The 18,350-nt window shown below is 42.8% G+C and overlaps 1 protein-coding gene across 6 annotated transcripts in view; it reads right to left on the bottom strand.

The window, feature by feature from the left end:
- The window catches only part of dst (dystonin), a 579,575-nt gene that overhangs the window by 296,263 nt on the left and 264,962 nt on the right, over nt 1-18,350 (bottom strand). For all 6 annotated transcript variants that reach the window (XM_073056532.1, XM_073056533.1, XM_073056534.1 and 3 more), the window contains 12 exons: nt 17,664-17,818; nt 15,567-16,026; nt 14,227-14,355; nt 13,163-13,240; nt 11,867-12,028; nt 10,281-10,385; nt 8,552-8,647; nt 8,336-8,461; nt 6,647-6,799; nt 6,057-6,211; nt 2,437-2,563; nt 739-922 (listed from right to left, as the gene is read on the bottom strand). In XM_073056532.1, coding sequence (XP_072912633.1) covers nt 739-922; nt 2,437-2,563; nt 6,057-6,211; nt 6,647-6,799; nt 8,336-8,461; nt 8,552-8,647; nt 10,281-10,385; nt 11,867-12,028; nt 13,163-13,240; nt 14,227-14,355; nt 15,567-16,026; nt 17,664-17,818 — 1,930 coding nt within the window. The remainder of the gene's footprint in view (nt 1-738; nt 923-2,436; nt 2,564-6,056; nt 6,212-6,646; nt 6,800-8,335; nt 8,462-8,551; nt 8,648-10,280; nt 10,386-11,866; nt 12,029-13,162; nt 13,241-14,226; nt 14,356-15,566; nt 16,027-17,663; nt 17,819-18,350) is intronic.

The following is an 18,350-nucleotide window of genomic DNA, read 5'->3' as shown; positions in this document are numbered from 1 at the left end:
CTCAAACCCGTTCTCCTGCCTTCACCCCTGTAAACCTTGACTAAGTAACCCACAATGTATCACTCTACATATATCTGCTAAAATTCTTCCCCCATTTTATTGAATAATCACCTTAAACCCGCATGATTAAAAATGGAATATACAGTGTAATGTATCCAGGCATTAATGAATACCTCGAAACATACTATTTTTTATTACTGGTTTTAAAAATGCTTTACAGATATATAGGAAAATTTGTATAAAATCAGATTTCCAGACGTCAGGTCCTGCATAATGTAGGGGAACCCTATACATTTACTCCGTTCTCTTTACAATCAAACACTTGAAACTATTCCCTATTCCCTCACTCCTCAGAATCACACCCAAGTCTTGCTCAGTCCATGACTGGTTCCAACCATAAATTAATGTTGTCCGCAAGTGAGAAATACTCTAGACAAAATTTCACTCAATGTGGTGGCCGTACCTCCACAGTATTGTAATGAGTGGCATCAAAGGCTCATAATACTGAGAAAAAAGACTGATTACCAAAAGTGGGGAGAGAGAGAGAGACAGACAGACAGACAGACAAACAGAGACAGAGAGAGAGAGACAAGAGATGAGAAAGAGAGACAGAGAGAGAATGTTGAATGTTCATAACCCAGAAATGGCCTCTCCTTGGAATGTGTTACCAAAGGTCTAGCAAAAGCATAACAGACCATATCAGCTTTGTGGCAAATCACTATGATTTTGTACATCTACCTCTTTCCGCTGATTTCAGAAGATCTTCATAGTACTGCTTGCAGAACTTGACTTCTCTCTCCAGCTGGGCTTCATCAGTGACGGAGAAGGCTTCAGACTCCTGACTGTCCTCCAAGAAGTCCCTGAGATGCATCTGTAGGCTGCTGAGTACCTGTTGGTGCTCTCCTGGCAACATGGTCTTTATCTGTGTAGAGGAAAGATGTGCTGTGAATATCACAGGTAATAATCTTGTAAATCTTCTTTTTAAGGTAACTTGTTTTTATTCTTTCTCACTTTTTTTTTAATATTTGTATATCTGTGCACTTGTGATGCTACTGTGCCACTGCAATTTCCTTTGGGATCAATAAAGTATCTATCTATCTAACAAAAAGGTCCAAACCTCCTTTGGCTCTTCAAGGGCAGAAACTCAGCCAATCATGTTCATGAATTGTCCAGCAGAGAAACAGGCCTTTTGGCCCATCTGATCTAGATTTGAAATTTGCTCTATCTGAACTTCATCACATTCTCTTCCCCACGTGCTCTGCTCTTAAATTTAAAACAGCCTATTTTTACCTTCACCTGGTTTCACCTTTCACCTGTCAGCCTGGACCCCTTCCTCTCCCCCATGGCTTCTTCCCCCCTTCCTTTCCAGTCCTGATGAAAGGTCTCAGCCCAAAATGTTGACTATTTGTATTCCTCTATTGATGATGCTGACCTGCTGAGTTTCTCCAGCATTGTGTGAGTATGTTGCTCTGGATTTCCAGCATCTACAGAATCTGTCTTTATTTACACCCTGTCTCAGAAGCTCAATGTTACAACGCATTGCAGCACAATACAGGCCCCTTGGCCCACAATGCTGTGCCAAACATGTCCTTACCTTAGAACTACCTAGGCTTACCTATAGCCTTCTATTTTTCTAACCCATATATGTCAAACTCAAGGCCCGCGGGCCAAATCCGGCCCGCGGTGGAATTATCTTTGGCCCGCGAGATAATATCTAATTACTATTAAAGCTGGCCCCAGTAATCGAAGCGCCTATGGCGTATGATATGGCTAATGCTGAGTTTATTCAGGTACCAGGTTTTCAGGATTTTTAGTGTTTATTCGGCAGTCTTCTTCATAAGAAACGGAATTTGTAAAGTGTAACACTTTGTAGTTATAGCAGAGACTGAGACACATGAGAGCAGGCTGAAAAAACGGAGGCAACGAAAGCTGCGTTCGCACGCGTCCGACTGATCCGGCCCGCGTGAAGCTGCATTTTGCTCAATCCGGCCCGTGACCTAAAATGAGTTTGACACCCCTATTCTAACCTATTCAGGAGTCTCTTAAAAGACCCTATCATTACTGCCTCCACCACTGCCACTGGCAGCCCATTAACCCACTTTACCACACCCCCCCACCCCACCATCAATACTTTATATTCCTGCCAGAATCACCTTATGTACGGAAACTTATGTCCAGAGTCACTTTATGTATATGTAATTGATCTATGTACACAAGCTATCTCATGGATTTATATTGATTGTGTTCTCCATATTGTGTTTTTTTGTGCTGCATCGGATTTGGGGTAACAGCCCAACAGAAAATAATGGATACGTACAGCACATCAACCCAGGAACTGAGTGGTCTCCCACTCCAAAATTCCAAGAAAAGAAAAGAGTGTCCATCCCCTTATACATTTTACAAGGGTGGAACAAATGAATTCCATGAAATAGTTACCGAGGAAACATTCCAGGCACGGATGGTGGAGATTTCATTCATCAGGTAATGCCAGGACATAATGCTCTTCATGTTTATGTGTGACTGATGCCAGAGAGCCAGGACATTCTGATAGAGCTGTTCAATCCTGGGAAGGAAAAGAGAACACTTCACTTATTTTGCCATTTTGAAACCAGGAGTAACTTGACTAATTCAGACTGGGAACATAGGCTCACTGAGGGATGAACTGTACCACAATCAACCAAGTTGCAACATCAAAATACCTGCTACTTCCCTGCTTCGTCTACCATCAAGTCACCTTTCACTGTGTTTGAATGTGAACTTTTTCAACAATATAGACAATTATTTGCAGGGTTTGCATCAAAAGAGTCATTAAAGACCGTACATTATCAGAAGATAAGATAATGAGCTTTAGTTGGCACATGCACATTGAAACTGTGAAGGATACAGTGTTTACATTAAATCAAATGAGCAAGGATGCGAAGGGCAGTTGGAAAGTGCTGCAATGTTTCTGGCATTAACATAGCATGTCTACAACTCACTCAATCTAACCACATCTTTGGAATGTGGGAGTCCCATTTTAGAGATGGGGATACCACAAGTTTCTTTCTGCCTGATGTAATGTAAATAATAATTGCACCTCCCTAAATCATCTACACAACAAGGCACATTAGCAAGTCATATCACTATTGCTTACAGCGCTTTGCAATGTGTAAATCAGTTCATGCAGATACCCAACAGATAAAATCAATTCAAATTGTCTTTCTTCGCTTTTTAATAGCAGATTGCTCTTAGAATACCTTATATGAGGCATCAAAATCCCTGTTACCACACAGTTACATACACAATAATAGAAAAAAACAAAATCAATTTTTCTGAGCTCTGTCAGCCAGACACTTCTCCAAATGAGGAAGGATGCCAATTGCAACTGTTTGGTCAGTTCCAGATAAGACCAGGAGGTGGCGTACCATACCCATGTAAGGACTGGCAATAGTTTCTACCCCATAAAGGACTTGGACTCTTTGGGGGGAGTCCTAAATATTGTCAGAAGTTTTAGTAAAATGGAATACAGGCACACAGCATAATCCCACAAACTATTGTGATAATGGCTACATATCTTCAGCTGAAGGGTGAATTTTGACATCAGGAGCAAGGACAGAATGCTGAAAAAATCTTGGACTCTTTTACATTGGAGCAGAAAGCCTTGATTTCACATGTTATCGTACAGCCAGAGGAAATGGCAGGATAATAATAGCAGATACAAAAGACCTTGGCCAGTCTGAACAACTAAAGAGTGACCAAAATCTTCAACTGTCATATTTTCTTTAAAGTAAATGCCCAATATATCTGGTACTTTGAGGCAGAGATGGGTGCCAAAAAGATACTTACCGCTACTCTTCAAAAGGTGTTTGTGTTAAGACTAATGATCTCAAGGTAACACAGGAAAACTGTGCTGGGTAAAGACCATTCTGAGAGTCTGCATGCAACTTGGACAAAGTTTCTGAACCACTTTCCCCAGGGTGCTTGTGAGACTAACATGACCAATCCAAGGACAAAACGCCGGGGAGCTGTTTATTGCTGCTGCCACAAAATTTAGACTAAACATTCACCCTGTCAATCACAAGTACATAGTGTGGAGCATCTACAAAATGCACTGACGTTGATTGCCCAGGCCACTCTAACAGCACACCCCAAAACTGCAACCCCTGCCACCAGAAAGGACAAAAGCAACAGCACCATCTCCACCATATCCCTGACAGGCCGTACACTGACCTGGCAATATACTAAACACAAGAGATTCTGCAGAGTAACACACACAACATGCTGCAGGAACACTGCCATTCCTGCATTGTCACTGGGTCTAGACCCTCCTCCCAATGGAGACACTTCACTAGAAGGCCTGCAGCAGTTCAAGAAGGCAGCTCACCACCACCTATTGTGGATGGGTTTTCACAAAATACTCTGCAGATGTTGGGGTCAAAGCAACACGCATAACAAGCTGCAGGAACTCAGCAGGTCGGGCAGCATCTGTGGCAGCAACCTCCTCAAACATAAAACCTCTGTATTTTGGGACATGTGTCAGGCCAATAAAGTAGTTCACGGGCTTCTGCTCTGACTCTTTCAACAATATAGCAGCCACCCCCTGATGAGCTGGAAGGTCCAGATTTACATTTTAAAAGGGAACAACTCTCTGGACAGGTTTCAGCTGTTCCCAAAACAATCTGATTCAAAATGGCTACATGTGGGGCGACACTATCACCTAGGCTGCAAGTATAAAAGCCCATTTTGAAATACTTACTGCCCCATGAATAGCGAATGCATCCACTAGATTTGTCCATGTGTCAGCCACCCCCTGTTGGACTATGTGGTTCGAAAGCCCAGTTGTAACATTGCCCAGTACATCTCCCATCCATCTCAATATTGGCGCAGTCCCCCAATAAAGGGAATGGCATTTCGGGCTGATGACATTTCAGAATCGTGCCCGGCAATGAGTTGGAGGCAAAGAGAGGAGGAGGAGGAAACTTGTGGAAGAACACAAGAGATTCTGCAGGTGCTGGTAATCCAGAGCAACACACACACACACACTGCTGGAGGAGCTCAGCACGGCAGGCAGCTTCGTTGCAGAGGAATGAAGAGTCAGCATTTCAGGCTGAGACTCTTTATCAGGATTGGACTCATCGAACATTCATCTAGGCATAGTGGAGGGTCATAGCCCAAAACATAAACTCTTTATTCCTCTCCATGTATTCTGCCTGACCTGCAGAGTTCCTCCACCATTTTGTGAGTGTAACTTATGGAAGAACTCCAGTTAATAATCCCTTATTTAGAAAATACAGTCTACAGAATAGTCTACAGAACCTCCTTAAAGTGTCTCCTCCTACAATTTCAGCTCCACTTCCTGAAGTGGTTTTCCAGTAAATAGGGTATACACTCAGTGACTGTTTTTATTAAGTACACCTACACACCTGCTCAGTAGTGCACATCTCTAATCAGCCAGTCATGTGGCAGCAACTCAGTGCATGAAAGCATGCAGACATGGTCAGTTGTTATTCAGACCAACCATCAGAATGGGGAAGAAATGAGATCTAAGTGACTTTAACTGTTGTACGATTGTTGGTACAAGACTGGGTGGTTTGAGTATCTCAGAAATTGCTGCTGTCCTGGAATTTTCACACACGGCACTCTTTAGAGTTTACAGAGAATGGAGCAACAAAGAAAGAAACATCCAGTGAGCGACAGTTCTGTGGGCAAAAGTGCCTCGTTAATGAGAGAGGCCAGAGGAGAATTGCCAAGATGGCAAGAAGGCGACAGTTACTCAAATAACCACGTGTTACAACAGTGATTAGCTAAAGGACATCTCTGAATGCACAACACGTCAAACCTTGAAGTGGATGGGCTACATCATCAGAAGACCACAAACTGACACTCAGTGCCCACGTTATCAGGCACAGGAGGTACGGTACTTGACAAAGTGGCCACTGTGTGTGGTTACTAGCAAACTGCACAAGTAAAACAAACCCAGTCAGGGCAGTGCAGTGGACAAGTGTGATTTCCTATTCACCCCTCTGTGAGCTAAAGAAGCCAGAATCATAACGCAAAAACAACAGCCTTCTCCTTACCGGCTTGCCATCTCAATAGCTTCTTTGTTTGGTGGAGGGACTGAAAAGCATACGGATGGGACCATGGCCTCATTCCCAGTGGGACTGATCACCTTCCATTTGGCCCGGTGCGAGTTGTTTTCCAACAAGCATTCATCGTCCTTGTAAATGGTTATCTGTTTCAATGAAAGAATTAGTGCAGAAATTTTCCATACTCACGTCCTCTCACAGACGGGAGAAATCGCGAAGGTCATTACAATCAACAACTTGCATTTACATAGCTCTCATTGCGTAGTAAAAACACCTAAAGACACAATAATCAGCTAACACTTGAAGTGAGCTGCCCAGGGACAGGAAAAAACAGGATGTGTGTGCAGATAAATAGGTAGACTTTAATGGATGTTTTAAAGAGGGGATGAGGGCTGCAAAGGTTCTGAGAGGCAGCTTGAGAGCTTGGAATCCAAGTAGGCAAAGGCATTGACTTCAATAGTTCAGCAATGAAAATCAGGGCCAACTGCAAGACTGTTATAGAACAGATAATTCAAATGACTACAAGCCGAAGGTGGTTACAGAGATAAAAAGCAACCCAGTTTTCATAAAATATTCCAAACCTCAATTTGTTTGTAGTCACAGACGGCTCTGATGGGAATGGAGATCCTTGTTGGATTTTCGGGATTCCTGGGCTTAAGCTGGACAACACTCTTTGCCCGACTCATGAGACTTGCTACGTTACTCTTGTACTGAAGCAGCTGTTCTTTCTCATCCTAAAATATATGAATATAATATGTTACGGAGAGGAGGAGATGAAGTTCTTCCCTGGGTGCACTGCCAATCCTTGAGGAAAGTTGAACAAATATTCTTCGGAGGAAATAAAACCTGATTAGAATGAACACTCACACAACTGTCTCCATAAATTCATTTAATAGTGCAGGTCATAGAGTTATAGAGCATTACAGCACAGTAACAGGCCCTTTGGCCCATCTAGTCCATGCCAAACTATTAACTTGCCTAGTCCCATTGTTCTGCACCCAGACCTTACCGCTCCTATCCATGTACTTATCCAAACTTCTCTTAAATGTGGAAGTCAAGCCTGCACCCACTACTTACACTGGCAGCTCGTTCCACAGTCACCACCCTCTGAGTGAAGAAGTTTCCCCTCATGCTCCTCTTAAGCATTTCATCTTTAACCTTAACCTACAACCTCTAGTCCTAGTCTCGCCCAACCTCAGTAGAAAAAGCCAACTTGCATTAACCCTATCTGCACCCTCATAATTTTGTATACCTTCATCAAAACTCCCTTCATTCTCCTATGCCACGGGGAATAACGTCCTAACCTATTCAACCTTTCCTTATAAATCAGGTTCTCAAGTCCCAGCAACATCTTTGTTAATTTTCTCTGAACTCTTTCAACCTTATTGATCTCTTTCCTCCAGGTATCAAGTGTATTCAAAAACACAATAACTGCACACCCAGCACCACAAATCCCAAACCAAGAGCTCCATCAGAAACTTTCTTCCTAATGTACTACCAGTAGAAACTCCACTTTAAAAGCCACTGTAATGAACATGATGAGGTAACTCACCTCTGGCACTTGGGATCCAAAAGCACTGGAACATCCATATACTTACCATGTCTCCATACAGTCCAAAGCTCTCTCTGCAATTGTATGGTCTGGCACATGCTCTTCAACACCATAGCGTAGCAGTTAGCACCACACTATTACAACACCAGCATACCAATGCCTACAGCTGTCTATAAGGAGTTGTATATTCTCCTTATGACTGTGAGGGTTTCCTCTGGGTGCTCCAGTTTCATCCCGAGCTCCAAAGGTGTTTCAGTTAGTAGGTTAATTGATCACTTGGTGTAATTGGATAGCATGGGCTTGTTGGTTCAGAATGACCTTTTACCGTGGTGTATCTCATTGGGTCAGAATGACCTTTTACCATGGTGTATTTAATTGGGTCAGAAGAACCTGTTGCTGTGGTGTATCTCATTGGGTTGGAAGGGCCTGTTACTGTGGTGTACAGTATCTCATTGCGTCAGATTGGCCTGTTACCATGGTGTATCTCATTGGACAGACAGCCTGTCATAGTGTTATATTTCATTGGACCAGAAGGGCCTGTTACTGAGCTGTATTTTGTGGGACCAGAAGGGCCTGTTACTGAGCTGTATTTTGTGGGACCAGAAGGGCCTGTTACTCTCTAAATAAAAATAAATGTGATTTAACCTGAATTGGAGGCAAGTGGAAATCCCTCTTTCATCACTTGGACTACACTACCCTGGATCAGTTTGAGTCTCACCATAGAATCCTGAACCAGGTCTTCCAGCCTCACTAGACTGCTGGATTTGTCAACATTGTACTTCCTCTTTATCGTCTCCTCCAGGTTCCTCAAGTAGTCCATGGATTCTTTGGCATCGTTGTAAAACTGGAGACAGTGACAGAAAGGAAAATGGAATGAGAGAGGCAACTCACAGCTTTCCCTCGCCTCTGCTGGTAGGAAAGGTTGGATGCCTACCTCAAAATAAGCGGCGTTTTCTTTCAGGTGTTTCTCCACACAAGAGCAGAGCTGCAGGATCCAGCTCCATTGAGTCTGCATGGCGGCTTTGAAAGCCTGAGGAAATGAAACAAACACAAGAGCTCTTTGCAGACTGTAATCAGATCCAACCCAGGCAATGTTATTCAGCAAAAAACTTGAAAATGTGCACCACCAGGCTTCTATCCCTCTGCTATAAGGCCCGAGTAGATAGACATCTTGTATCAAAAGACCATAAGACATAGGAATGGAATTAGGCCATTCAGCCCATTAAGTCTACTCTGCTATTCGATCATAGCTGATTTATTATTCCTCATAACTGGACACCCTTAGTAATCAGGAACCTTTCAACCTGTGCTTTAAATATACCCAATGACATAGTTTCCAAAGATGAAGCCAAGTGGCAATGAATTCCACAGATTCACTACTCACTGGCTAAATAAATCCCTCCTCATCTCTATCCTAAAGGAACACCCTTGTATTCTGAGGCTGTGCCCTCTGATCCTAGACTCCCCCACAATTGGATACATCCTCTGCATATCCACTCTATCCAAGTCTTTCAATATTCAATAGGGTTCAAATAGATCCTCCCTCATTCTTCTTAACTGCAGGGAGTACAGACCCAGCACCATCAAACATTCCTCATACATTAACCCTTTTGTTTTCAGGATCATGATAACTGTATGATAATGATAAGCTCCTGATAGATAGATAGATAGATAGATAGATAGATAGATAGATAGATACTTTATTCATCTCCATGGGGAAATTCAACTTTTTTCCAATGTCCCATACACTTGTTGTATCAAAACTAATTACATACAATACTTAACTCAGTAAAAAAATATGATATGCATCTAAATCACTATCTCAAAAAGCATTAATAATAGCTTTTAAAAAGTTCTTAAGTCCTGGCGGTAGAATTGTAAAGCCTAATGGCATTGGGGAGTATTGACCTCTTCATCCTGTCTGAGGAGCATTGCATCAATAGTAACCTGTCGCTGAAACTGCTTCTCTGTCTCTGGATGGTGCTATGTAGAGGATGTTCAGAGTTATCCATAATTGACCGTAGCCTACTCAGCGCCCTTCGCTCAGCTACCGATGTTAAACTCTCCACATCAATCTCATCACGCCCTTTGTACTTGATTTGTCTACCTGCACTGCTCTTCCTCTGTAACTAACTCGATCTACTGCATTTGGCTCTTGCTTTCCTTCTTGTATTACCTCAATGAAATTACCTTTGGAAAAATTATTGTGTCTTGTGCCTTGTCTGTTTTGCTGTACCTCATGTGTTGTCCCATTCTGTTCTGTTCTGTCTTTTGTTCTGTTGTTGATGTTGCTTGTGTTGTTGTGTTGTATATCGTGGGCATATGCTATGTTTGTGTCCGAATGTGTGACGGCATTGAGCAAAGACAGGAGAGGGATAACAAATCAGGCATTATGGAACGGTGGAGCAGGCTAAGTGGACCGAGTAGCCTCATTCTTCTCCTCTTATGGTCTTTTGGACTCTTCATCCTTGAGTGTGCTGGTTGTTAACACATCGATACATTTCATTCTATGCTTTGATGTACATGTAACAAATAAATCTAAATCTGAAAATCTGATATCTGGATATCAGGTGAAACAAAGCTTTTCACTGCAGCTCAGCACCTGTGACAATAATAAACTGTCTTCAAAGGGAGCAGAAACAACAGGCTGTACCAACATTTACCTCAATGGTTGCCCGAGCCGGATGTCGATGGAGAAGCAGCTTATCCGCCATCTCTTGCACCGATTTCATCAGTACATCTTTGTCTTCCAGTTCTTGCATTAATTCCTGTCACAAAAGTGAGAAAAATATATTTAAAAATATCAGATTGAGAAAACTGAAATGCAGAGGAAACGAAAATTCCTGAAGGAGCTCCATGGCCTCCTTGTCGATCACCATGTGGCCACCCTCATACTGGAGGGGCAATAACTCCAAACTGATGGCACGAACGTCGATTTATCTAACCCGGTAATTTCTCTCCTCTTTCCCTTTCCTCTCTTTTTCCAATTCCCAATTCTGACTCCACTCTTACCTCTTCTCTTCACCTCACCTTGTACTGCTGCCTTTCCTCCTTCCCTTTCTCCATGGTCCACTGTCCTCTCCTATCAGGTGCCTTCTTCTTCAGCCCTTTACTTCTTTCACCTATCACCTCCCGACTTCTCACTTCATTCCCCCTTCTCCACCCACCACCGTCCCCCCCCATCTTCTTACTCTGTTTTTTTCCCCCTTCCTGATGAAGCACCTCAGCCTAAAACATTGTCTGTTTATTCCTCTGCACAGATGCTGCCTGACCTGCTGAGCTCCTTCAGCAATTTGAGTGTGTTTCTAAATGATCCCTGCACTGGGAGAAAATGGTTTATTAATCGTTGACACATTAGCCAATATATAGGCTAGGGGATAGGAGGAGCATGCTGCTTCAGAGCCAGAACACTGTAGGTTCAAACCCTGGCTCGGAGGTTTGAGCTTGGGACCCAAGATGACTTTCCGGAGCAGGCTTGAGGTGTTACCCCTCAACTGAGATTGGGGAACTGAAGTCCCACAAGCTCCTGGAGTGAACATTACTGATCTAATGGTACCACTCTGAGAGGGTTCCATCCAAATTCTATCAGCTTCACTTTCTAAAAAGAACCATAACTGCTCATTATCTGACTTTGCTGTGAGAAATGTCAGTCACAGTAACTTTAAAGTCAAAGTAAATTTATTATCTGAGTACCCACATTACAACAGTAACCTCATTTTTGAGGTATTCTGCTTGGTTTTAAAGCATTTCCAGTCATGAAGGAGACAGACAAGACTACAGATGCAGGAAATCTGGAGCAACTCAGAAACGGATGGAGGAACTCAGGTCAGCACTGCTATTAATGCTTGGGGCGTTCCAGAATGCAGAGTTCAATTCTGGTGCTGGTCTGCAATTTGTCTCTGTATGTTCTCTCCATGGAGTGCGTGGGTTCTCTCTAGGCCCTCCAACTTCCTCCCATAGTCCAAAGATCTACCAAGTGGTTGTTGTAAGTTGTCCTGTGATTATGTTTGGGTTAATGGGGTTGCTGGGGCAGTCTGGCTCGAAGGGCTGGAAGGGTCTACTCAGTAGTAAATAAATAAATACTCAGTGGGTCAGGCAGCATCAATGGAGGGAAATGGATAGTTTCCAATCAAGACCCTTATTCATGAAGGACAAGTTTAAAACAAAGACATAGGCTTTGAAATTCTAAATGTGCCTTCCCTAAATCAAAGCCTATGGACCGATAGCCTGGCCTACAGGGATTACATACGGCATGGTATTCCTTCTTTCGCAACATGCTGGAGTTCCTCTCGCTCCAGTCGTAAGCCACCTCTTCTTCCTCCTTCTCGTTCAACCAGATCAGTTCATTGGTTGCTCTGGATACGAAAGTGTGCAGGCTGTCAAGTTGTGTGGCTCGGTCCCTGGAAGTATCCTTCGGGTGTGGATAGGATGAAGAGAGCACATAATTAAAACGGTTTACTCTGAATTCAAGTAGAATGGGCCATCGATTAATCTAGGCAGCCACTTATTAACTCTTAAAAAACAAAAACTAATCGGAAAAATAGCCGGGATTCTCTTCATTTATTTGAGACACTACGCTACTAATTGGGGCAGGGGACTGTTGCTGAATCGCTTCTAACTAGGATCAGTCGCATGCACTTGCATGGCCGTTAGACACAATACAGTGCTTCAGGCAAGCAGTCTTTAAAACAGCCTCAGTCGTGTGTCTTTGTGTTCAGGGACTTTATCGCTGATAGTTTAAGAAATAAGCAGTAAGACAATTCAGAACTGTTTTGTTCTCTACAGTTTCAAGCATTCTGTGGAATTCTCTGCCCAGGGAAGCAGTTGAGGCTCCTTCACTAAATATATTTAAGAAACAGTTAGATAGATTTTTACATAGTAAGGGAATTAAGGGTTATGGGGAAAAGGCAGGTTTACAGACAGATCAGCCATGATCTTATTGAATGGTGGGGCAGGCTCGATGGGCCGGATGGCCTACTCCTGCTCCTATTTCTTATGTTCTTATTCAAGCTTGGAGTTAACAAAAATAGTTGGGAGTGAAATGAAATGAATTCATTACTTCAACATATTAGGAACTATGAAGAATTTGGAGGTATCAGATTGCAACCTTCAAATCTTCATTTTCATTGTAAAAATCATCTTGAATGTTATAACGAAACTGAAAATCTGGAGGATGCAATTGTTATATGAAGGCAGCCCATTATCTGCACTAGGTGTCTGTACTGATTTTGATCATCTACAGCCAAAAGAACGTGATGTAGATTAATTTTTCCGTCAATAAGTATATTAATCTACATCACGTTCTTTTGGCTGTAAATAATCAAAATCAATGCAGACTCTAGTGCAGATAACAGCTGCTTTCATACAACACTGTCAACGATTACATCACCCAAATCTTCACTTTCGTTATAACATTTATGAAACTTAGGCTAATTGGGGCAGCCACTTAATTGGGCCAAAATGTACTGGTCCTGATGTGTCCCAACTAACCGGAATCCACTGTACTTGTCTGAATGTCAAGGGAGAAGTGACAACAAGGTCTCACCAAAAGCTTGCTGTATTGGCTCTCCAACGCTCTCAGTTTCTCGGAGTAACTCTCGCTGAGTGGTGGAGTCATTTGGCCCTGGTTAAAAGAAAAATCTTCACATTGTATTGGGGTGGTAGCATAGAGGTCAGCATAACATTATTTCAACACCTGCAACCCAGGCTCAATTCTGCCACTGTGCATAAATCCATGAAGTCAAACATTCTCCCTGTGACTTCACGGATTTCATTCAGGTGCTCCACTTCTGTCAAACATTCCAAAGACTTACAAGTTAGCAGGTTAATTGGTCACGTGGGTATAATTGGGAAGACTGGGCCTCACTGAGGTGCAAGTCCTGTTACCGTGCTAAATAAAATAAAAAGAAACATTTGCAGAAGGCAAAAACAAACCATTTATGTCCGTGGAGTCCAGGGCAGCTTCGTGCTCTGCACAACTTCCCTTCAAGGGGACAATCCTGCCATCTTTCTACTTTTGGTCTCATCTCAGAGCATTTCATAGCACCTGCTCTATGACTATACTAACATAGGGTGCACTTGGCAATGAGATAAAGTAGAAATAAAGCAAGAGAAACTCACAATCTGAAACAAAACCAGGCTCTTGGAAATGTTTGTAGAGTTTGCCATTGTTCTGTAAGGCGACTCAGTATTTCACATGTACGAGTCATTGCCACAGATGGCTGTGGAGGCCAAGTCACTGGGTATTTTTAAAGCAGAGGCTGTCAAGGGTGTCAAAGGCAAAGGGAAGGATTTAAGAGAATGGGGTTGAGAGGCAAAACCATGATTGAATAGCAGAGCAGACTCGATGACCTAATTCTACCCCTGCGTCTTATAGCCCTCCCAGTTCATAGAACCATCAATCACAGAGCAAACCCATTGTGTACATGTATGATCCTTCAATCTGCCCTCTTCCCTCCCTCTGCCCTTTGCCTCAAACTCCCTCAAAGAGACCACAATAAACAATACCCTGCAGTACTTATATGAAATATTATTTTCCACAAACCCAATTAATGTCAGGAGAAAAACTAATTCAAAATAACTTAAAACAATTCTCAGATAAGTATTTACCTCAGCTCCTCTCACTTCCTTGATGCTCAATTCAAAGTCTTCTATAGCTCGGTGAACATTCTTGTGATTTTCCAAATGACTTTCGATACTGGGCAAATCAGAACCCCACTCAGCATGATCGAGCTGCACCTGAAGTTGGCCAGAATGAGTCATCATTAATCAGAAATGCTGTCAGTAGCCAAATCTATGCTCAAATTCAGAGGACTGGAGAATCAGAGCTTTAATTCACAAATATTCTTACAACATGAAAGGGGATATTCTGCCCATAAGTCAGCAGATGAACAGGGAAGGTCCTCTGAAAGGGAAGTCAATTGGGTCAATGTTAATAGTTCAGCAATTTTCAAAACCAAGGTATATACTGAATTTTGTAGGGAGATTTGGAACCAATGTAGTTCTCCTACTTACTTCCTTCACACGTGGCCTTCATTTCCCTACAGATCCTCCTATAGTCTCTTGTACTGTTACATGGTCCATGTTCTATGATTATGTAGTCTACAAGCAGTTGGCACAGTTTGAGAACAAAAGGTAGGGTGTTTAATATTGAGATGAGGAGAAATTTCTTCACTCAGAAATCCTCTGCCTCACAGCATCAGAGACCCAGGTTGAATGCCGACCTCGGCTCCTGTCTATGTGGAGTTTGCACGTTCTCCCCGTGACTGCATGAGTTTCCTCCCACATATGGCTTGGTTGGTTAACAGGCCAGTGCAGGTGGCTCCTGTTGTATGGGTAGAAAACCTGAGGGGAACTGAAGGGAATGTTGGAAGAATAAACGAGGATGAATGTAGGATTAGTGTAAAGGGGTGGTGAGATCCAATGTGCTGAAGAGGCTCCAGAAGTATCACTATTACTATCACTTTGGAATTCGCTACCCCGTACAGCCTTGAGCATTATATTCATCCTGAAATGGAGAACTATGGATGCCTGGTGGTAACAGGAATTAGGCCATATCGAAAATGGGCAAGGCAGGATAAAAAATATTAGTCAATCTTGATGAATGGTGGAGCCTCCACTGAGGCCCATATGGCCTAATCTAGCTCCAATCTTTGATGTCCTTACTGAGCATGAACTAGAATTCATGTTTACATGATCAGAATTTGATTTGACACTGTTGGAAGTATCAAACTGAAACTGTCTCCCATGTTCAGCATTATTTACTCTCCAGTAGATGCACGAAGAAATTGTTTTGAACTTAAAGCTAGCTAATGAGAATGTATGTTAAAGAATCTAATCATAAAATGGTCATGCTGGTGAGGCCCTGTTAGCGAAGCTATAGAACAAAGTAAAAATGCAATAAAAAAAGAAAGTATGGCCAGATGGTAAATGATTGATTTTATAGTTACCTGCATATCTTCCACCCAGCCCAACAGATCCTGCAGAAACTTCATGTTGACTTCTTCTTCTGTCAGCGATTGGTCAACAAATTGCGATCGCATTAATGGTTTTCTGATTTGCATCAGTTTCACTGTCTGGAGTGTGTCAGTATTCATCGTGGGCACAAAGCCTTGAATAAGCCCATGTACCAGGACAGGTTTTAAGCCGGAAGACAATGTTGCTGGCAGACTGGGCGTGAGAACTGGGGTTGTTCCATGAGTCAAGCTTGGTGTCAAGCTCCGAGATAACGTAGAGGTCAAGGATGGGGTCATGCTTTGGGAGAAATCGGAGGAGAAGCTCTGATTCAGACTCTGTGTTAACCCTGCCATCATTAGCTGGGTCTGATCTGCTGACGAGGCGCAGCCTTTACTGTACACCGACGAACATTCAGACTTCAGCAACATCAGCTCATCACGGAGCTTTGCAACCCTTCAGGAGGAAAATCACATTAGAATTTGCAATGAGCTTCATTGGGAAAAATTCAGCAAAGTTCATAAAGGTGCTATTAATAACAGTTCATTGTGAAAAACGGACAATTGGCAGACAATGTACAAAGCTTGGATACATCCTGCAGACCCTGAGGAGCATCGAAGGAAAGGTTTAACAGAACCCCTGCACACAAATGGGACTGGCTCAGATGGACATCTTAGTAAGAACAGGTGAGGCTGAAGAGCCTGAATCACTCCACTACTTTTTTTTAAATTATGTGCTGCATGTGACTATACTGTGACAATATTTTATAATAGTCCCTATGACTATTATTTATCTGTCAATATAATTTTATGTTATATACATGTGTACTGTGTTTTGCACCTTGGTCCCGAGGAACGTTGGGTTCATTTAGCTGTGTACATGTTAAATGACAAAAAAGATGAACTTGAAACACGCACAAAATTCTGGAGGAACTCAGCAGGCCAGGCAGCATCTAAGGAAAAGAGTAAACAATCGATGTTTCAGGCCGTGACCCTTCATCAGGACTCAGTCTTGATTAAGGATCTCAGCCCAAAATATCGACTATTTACTCTCTTCCATAGATGCTGCCTGGCCTGCTGAGTTCCTCCAGAATTTTATGTGGATTGCTTCGATTGCCAGCATCTGCCGATTTTCTCCTCTGAAAGTTGACTTGACTCTATGACATTAAGTCTGTCTAATGAGCAGCTGAGTTTAAAGGAGGGAGGTACTATCTAGTTCTTCTTCTCTCCAGGTTACTGACGTTAGATAGAGATTAGGTCTTGGCATTTGGCCTCTGAGTACCTAGGTCAGGGAACAAGAGGGCAGGAGGGGGAAACAGTTAGGGCTGGAGCAGCTTTTCTCAGTCAGTGGCCTCTGTGTGTGTTCAGCCAAGGCAGGGATACGAAGGTGCCACACAGACTCCTGATTAGGTTTCGAGTTTCCACATTATAACCCAGTCTACACTCACAATCAAGTTAGAACAGGCTGGGACATCGTGAAGGGTGCCAAAGAAATATTCACTTGAACTAGATACTGAACCATCAGCAGCAAGCGGGGATGAAGTAGGTGATCCTTTCTGAATGCCTTGCAGCCCCCCTCCGCAATCCCCAACCCACAGACACATCCTCATCCTGCACTGGTCTCTCTTGCTGCTTTTCACATACAGCATACACATACTACTGTTTGTTTTATTATAATCGTCCCAGTAACATTACCACTGTCTTACATAATCATGCATCACACAGCTCCTGTCAATCTTCAGGCCATGCCACTCAGGGACTTGTGCTGAAATTATTTTGTGACTGTATGTGCTGGATTGTAACTATATCACTGTGTGTGACTGAATCCACTGTGGTTTGCACCTTGGCCCCAAGGAATAAGGTTTCATTTAGCTGTACACATGTGTATGGTTGAATGACAATAAGTGAACTTGAAAGTAAAGCACTCTTCTTTTATTTAAAGAAACTTCATATTAAAAAATATTTAATATATCCAGGTGTTATAATGCGATCTTTGTAGCTGCTATTTTTGTAATTCAATTTGTGATCAAACAGAGTGAAATCCCAGGATTATTTCAGACTTCACACATTCGCCAGTGTGATATTCAATCTTACCTTTGGATAAGCTGGTCTGCCTGATAATACTTGCCATCGATAAGAATCTGGATATCAATAATCTGTTGCCGGATGAGGTTTTCTGACTCCAAAAGGTATCCTGCAACCTCCGTTTCATTTTGAAACTGAAGTCCTGACTCCAATCGTTTTGTGTCCTGAAAAAGTTGTATATTTGTTGAACATCGGCATGAACATTCACTTCTGCCCCCTCCCCATTCTCTCTTTTTTCTATTTTCCATTCTGGCTCCCTCTTACACCTTCTCTCCTCCTCACCTGCCCATCAACTCCCTCTGGTGCCCCATCCTCTGTCCCTTTCTCCCATGGTTTACTCTCCTCTCCTATCAGATTCCTTGACCTTTTCTACCTGTCACCTTCCCAGCTTCTCACTTCATGCCCACTTCCCCCTCAACCAACCTTCCCCCTCACCTGGCTTCACCTATCACGTTCCAACTTGAACTTTCTTTCTCCCCACCTTCTTTATTCAGGCTTCTTCTCCCTTGCTTTCAAGTCCTGATGAAGGGTCTCAGTCCAAAACACGTGTGGGGAGCTATAATGGCGCTCGACAGTGACTTCTTTGTGCTCATCTGCAGACAGAGCTTAATTTCAACCTTTGATGTCTCTCTTACCCTTTCAAAGTGAATGGGATTCTGTCGAAGACCCTGACCTAGAGTTGCATTTTGGCTCTTT

The sequence above is a fragment of the Hemitrygon akajei genome, chromosome 9 (genome assembly GCF_048418815.1).
Source record: "Hemitrygon akajei chromosome 9, sHemAka1.3, whole genome shotgun sequence".
Classification (NCBI taxonomy): domain Eukaryota; kingdom Metazoa; phylum Chordata; class Chondrichthyes; order Myliobatiformes; family Dasyatidae; genus Hemitrygon; species Hemitrygon akajei.
The sequence above is the reverse complement of the archived record's forward strand: the minus strand, read 5'-3'. Positions and strand labels throughout refer to the sequence as shown.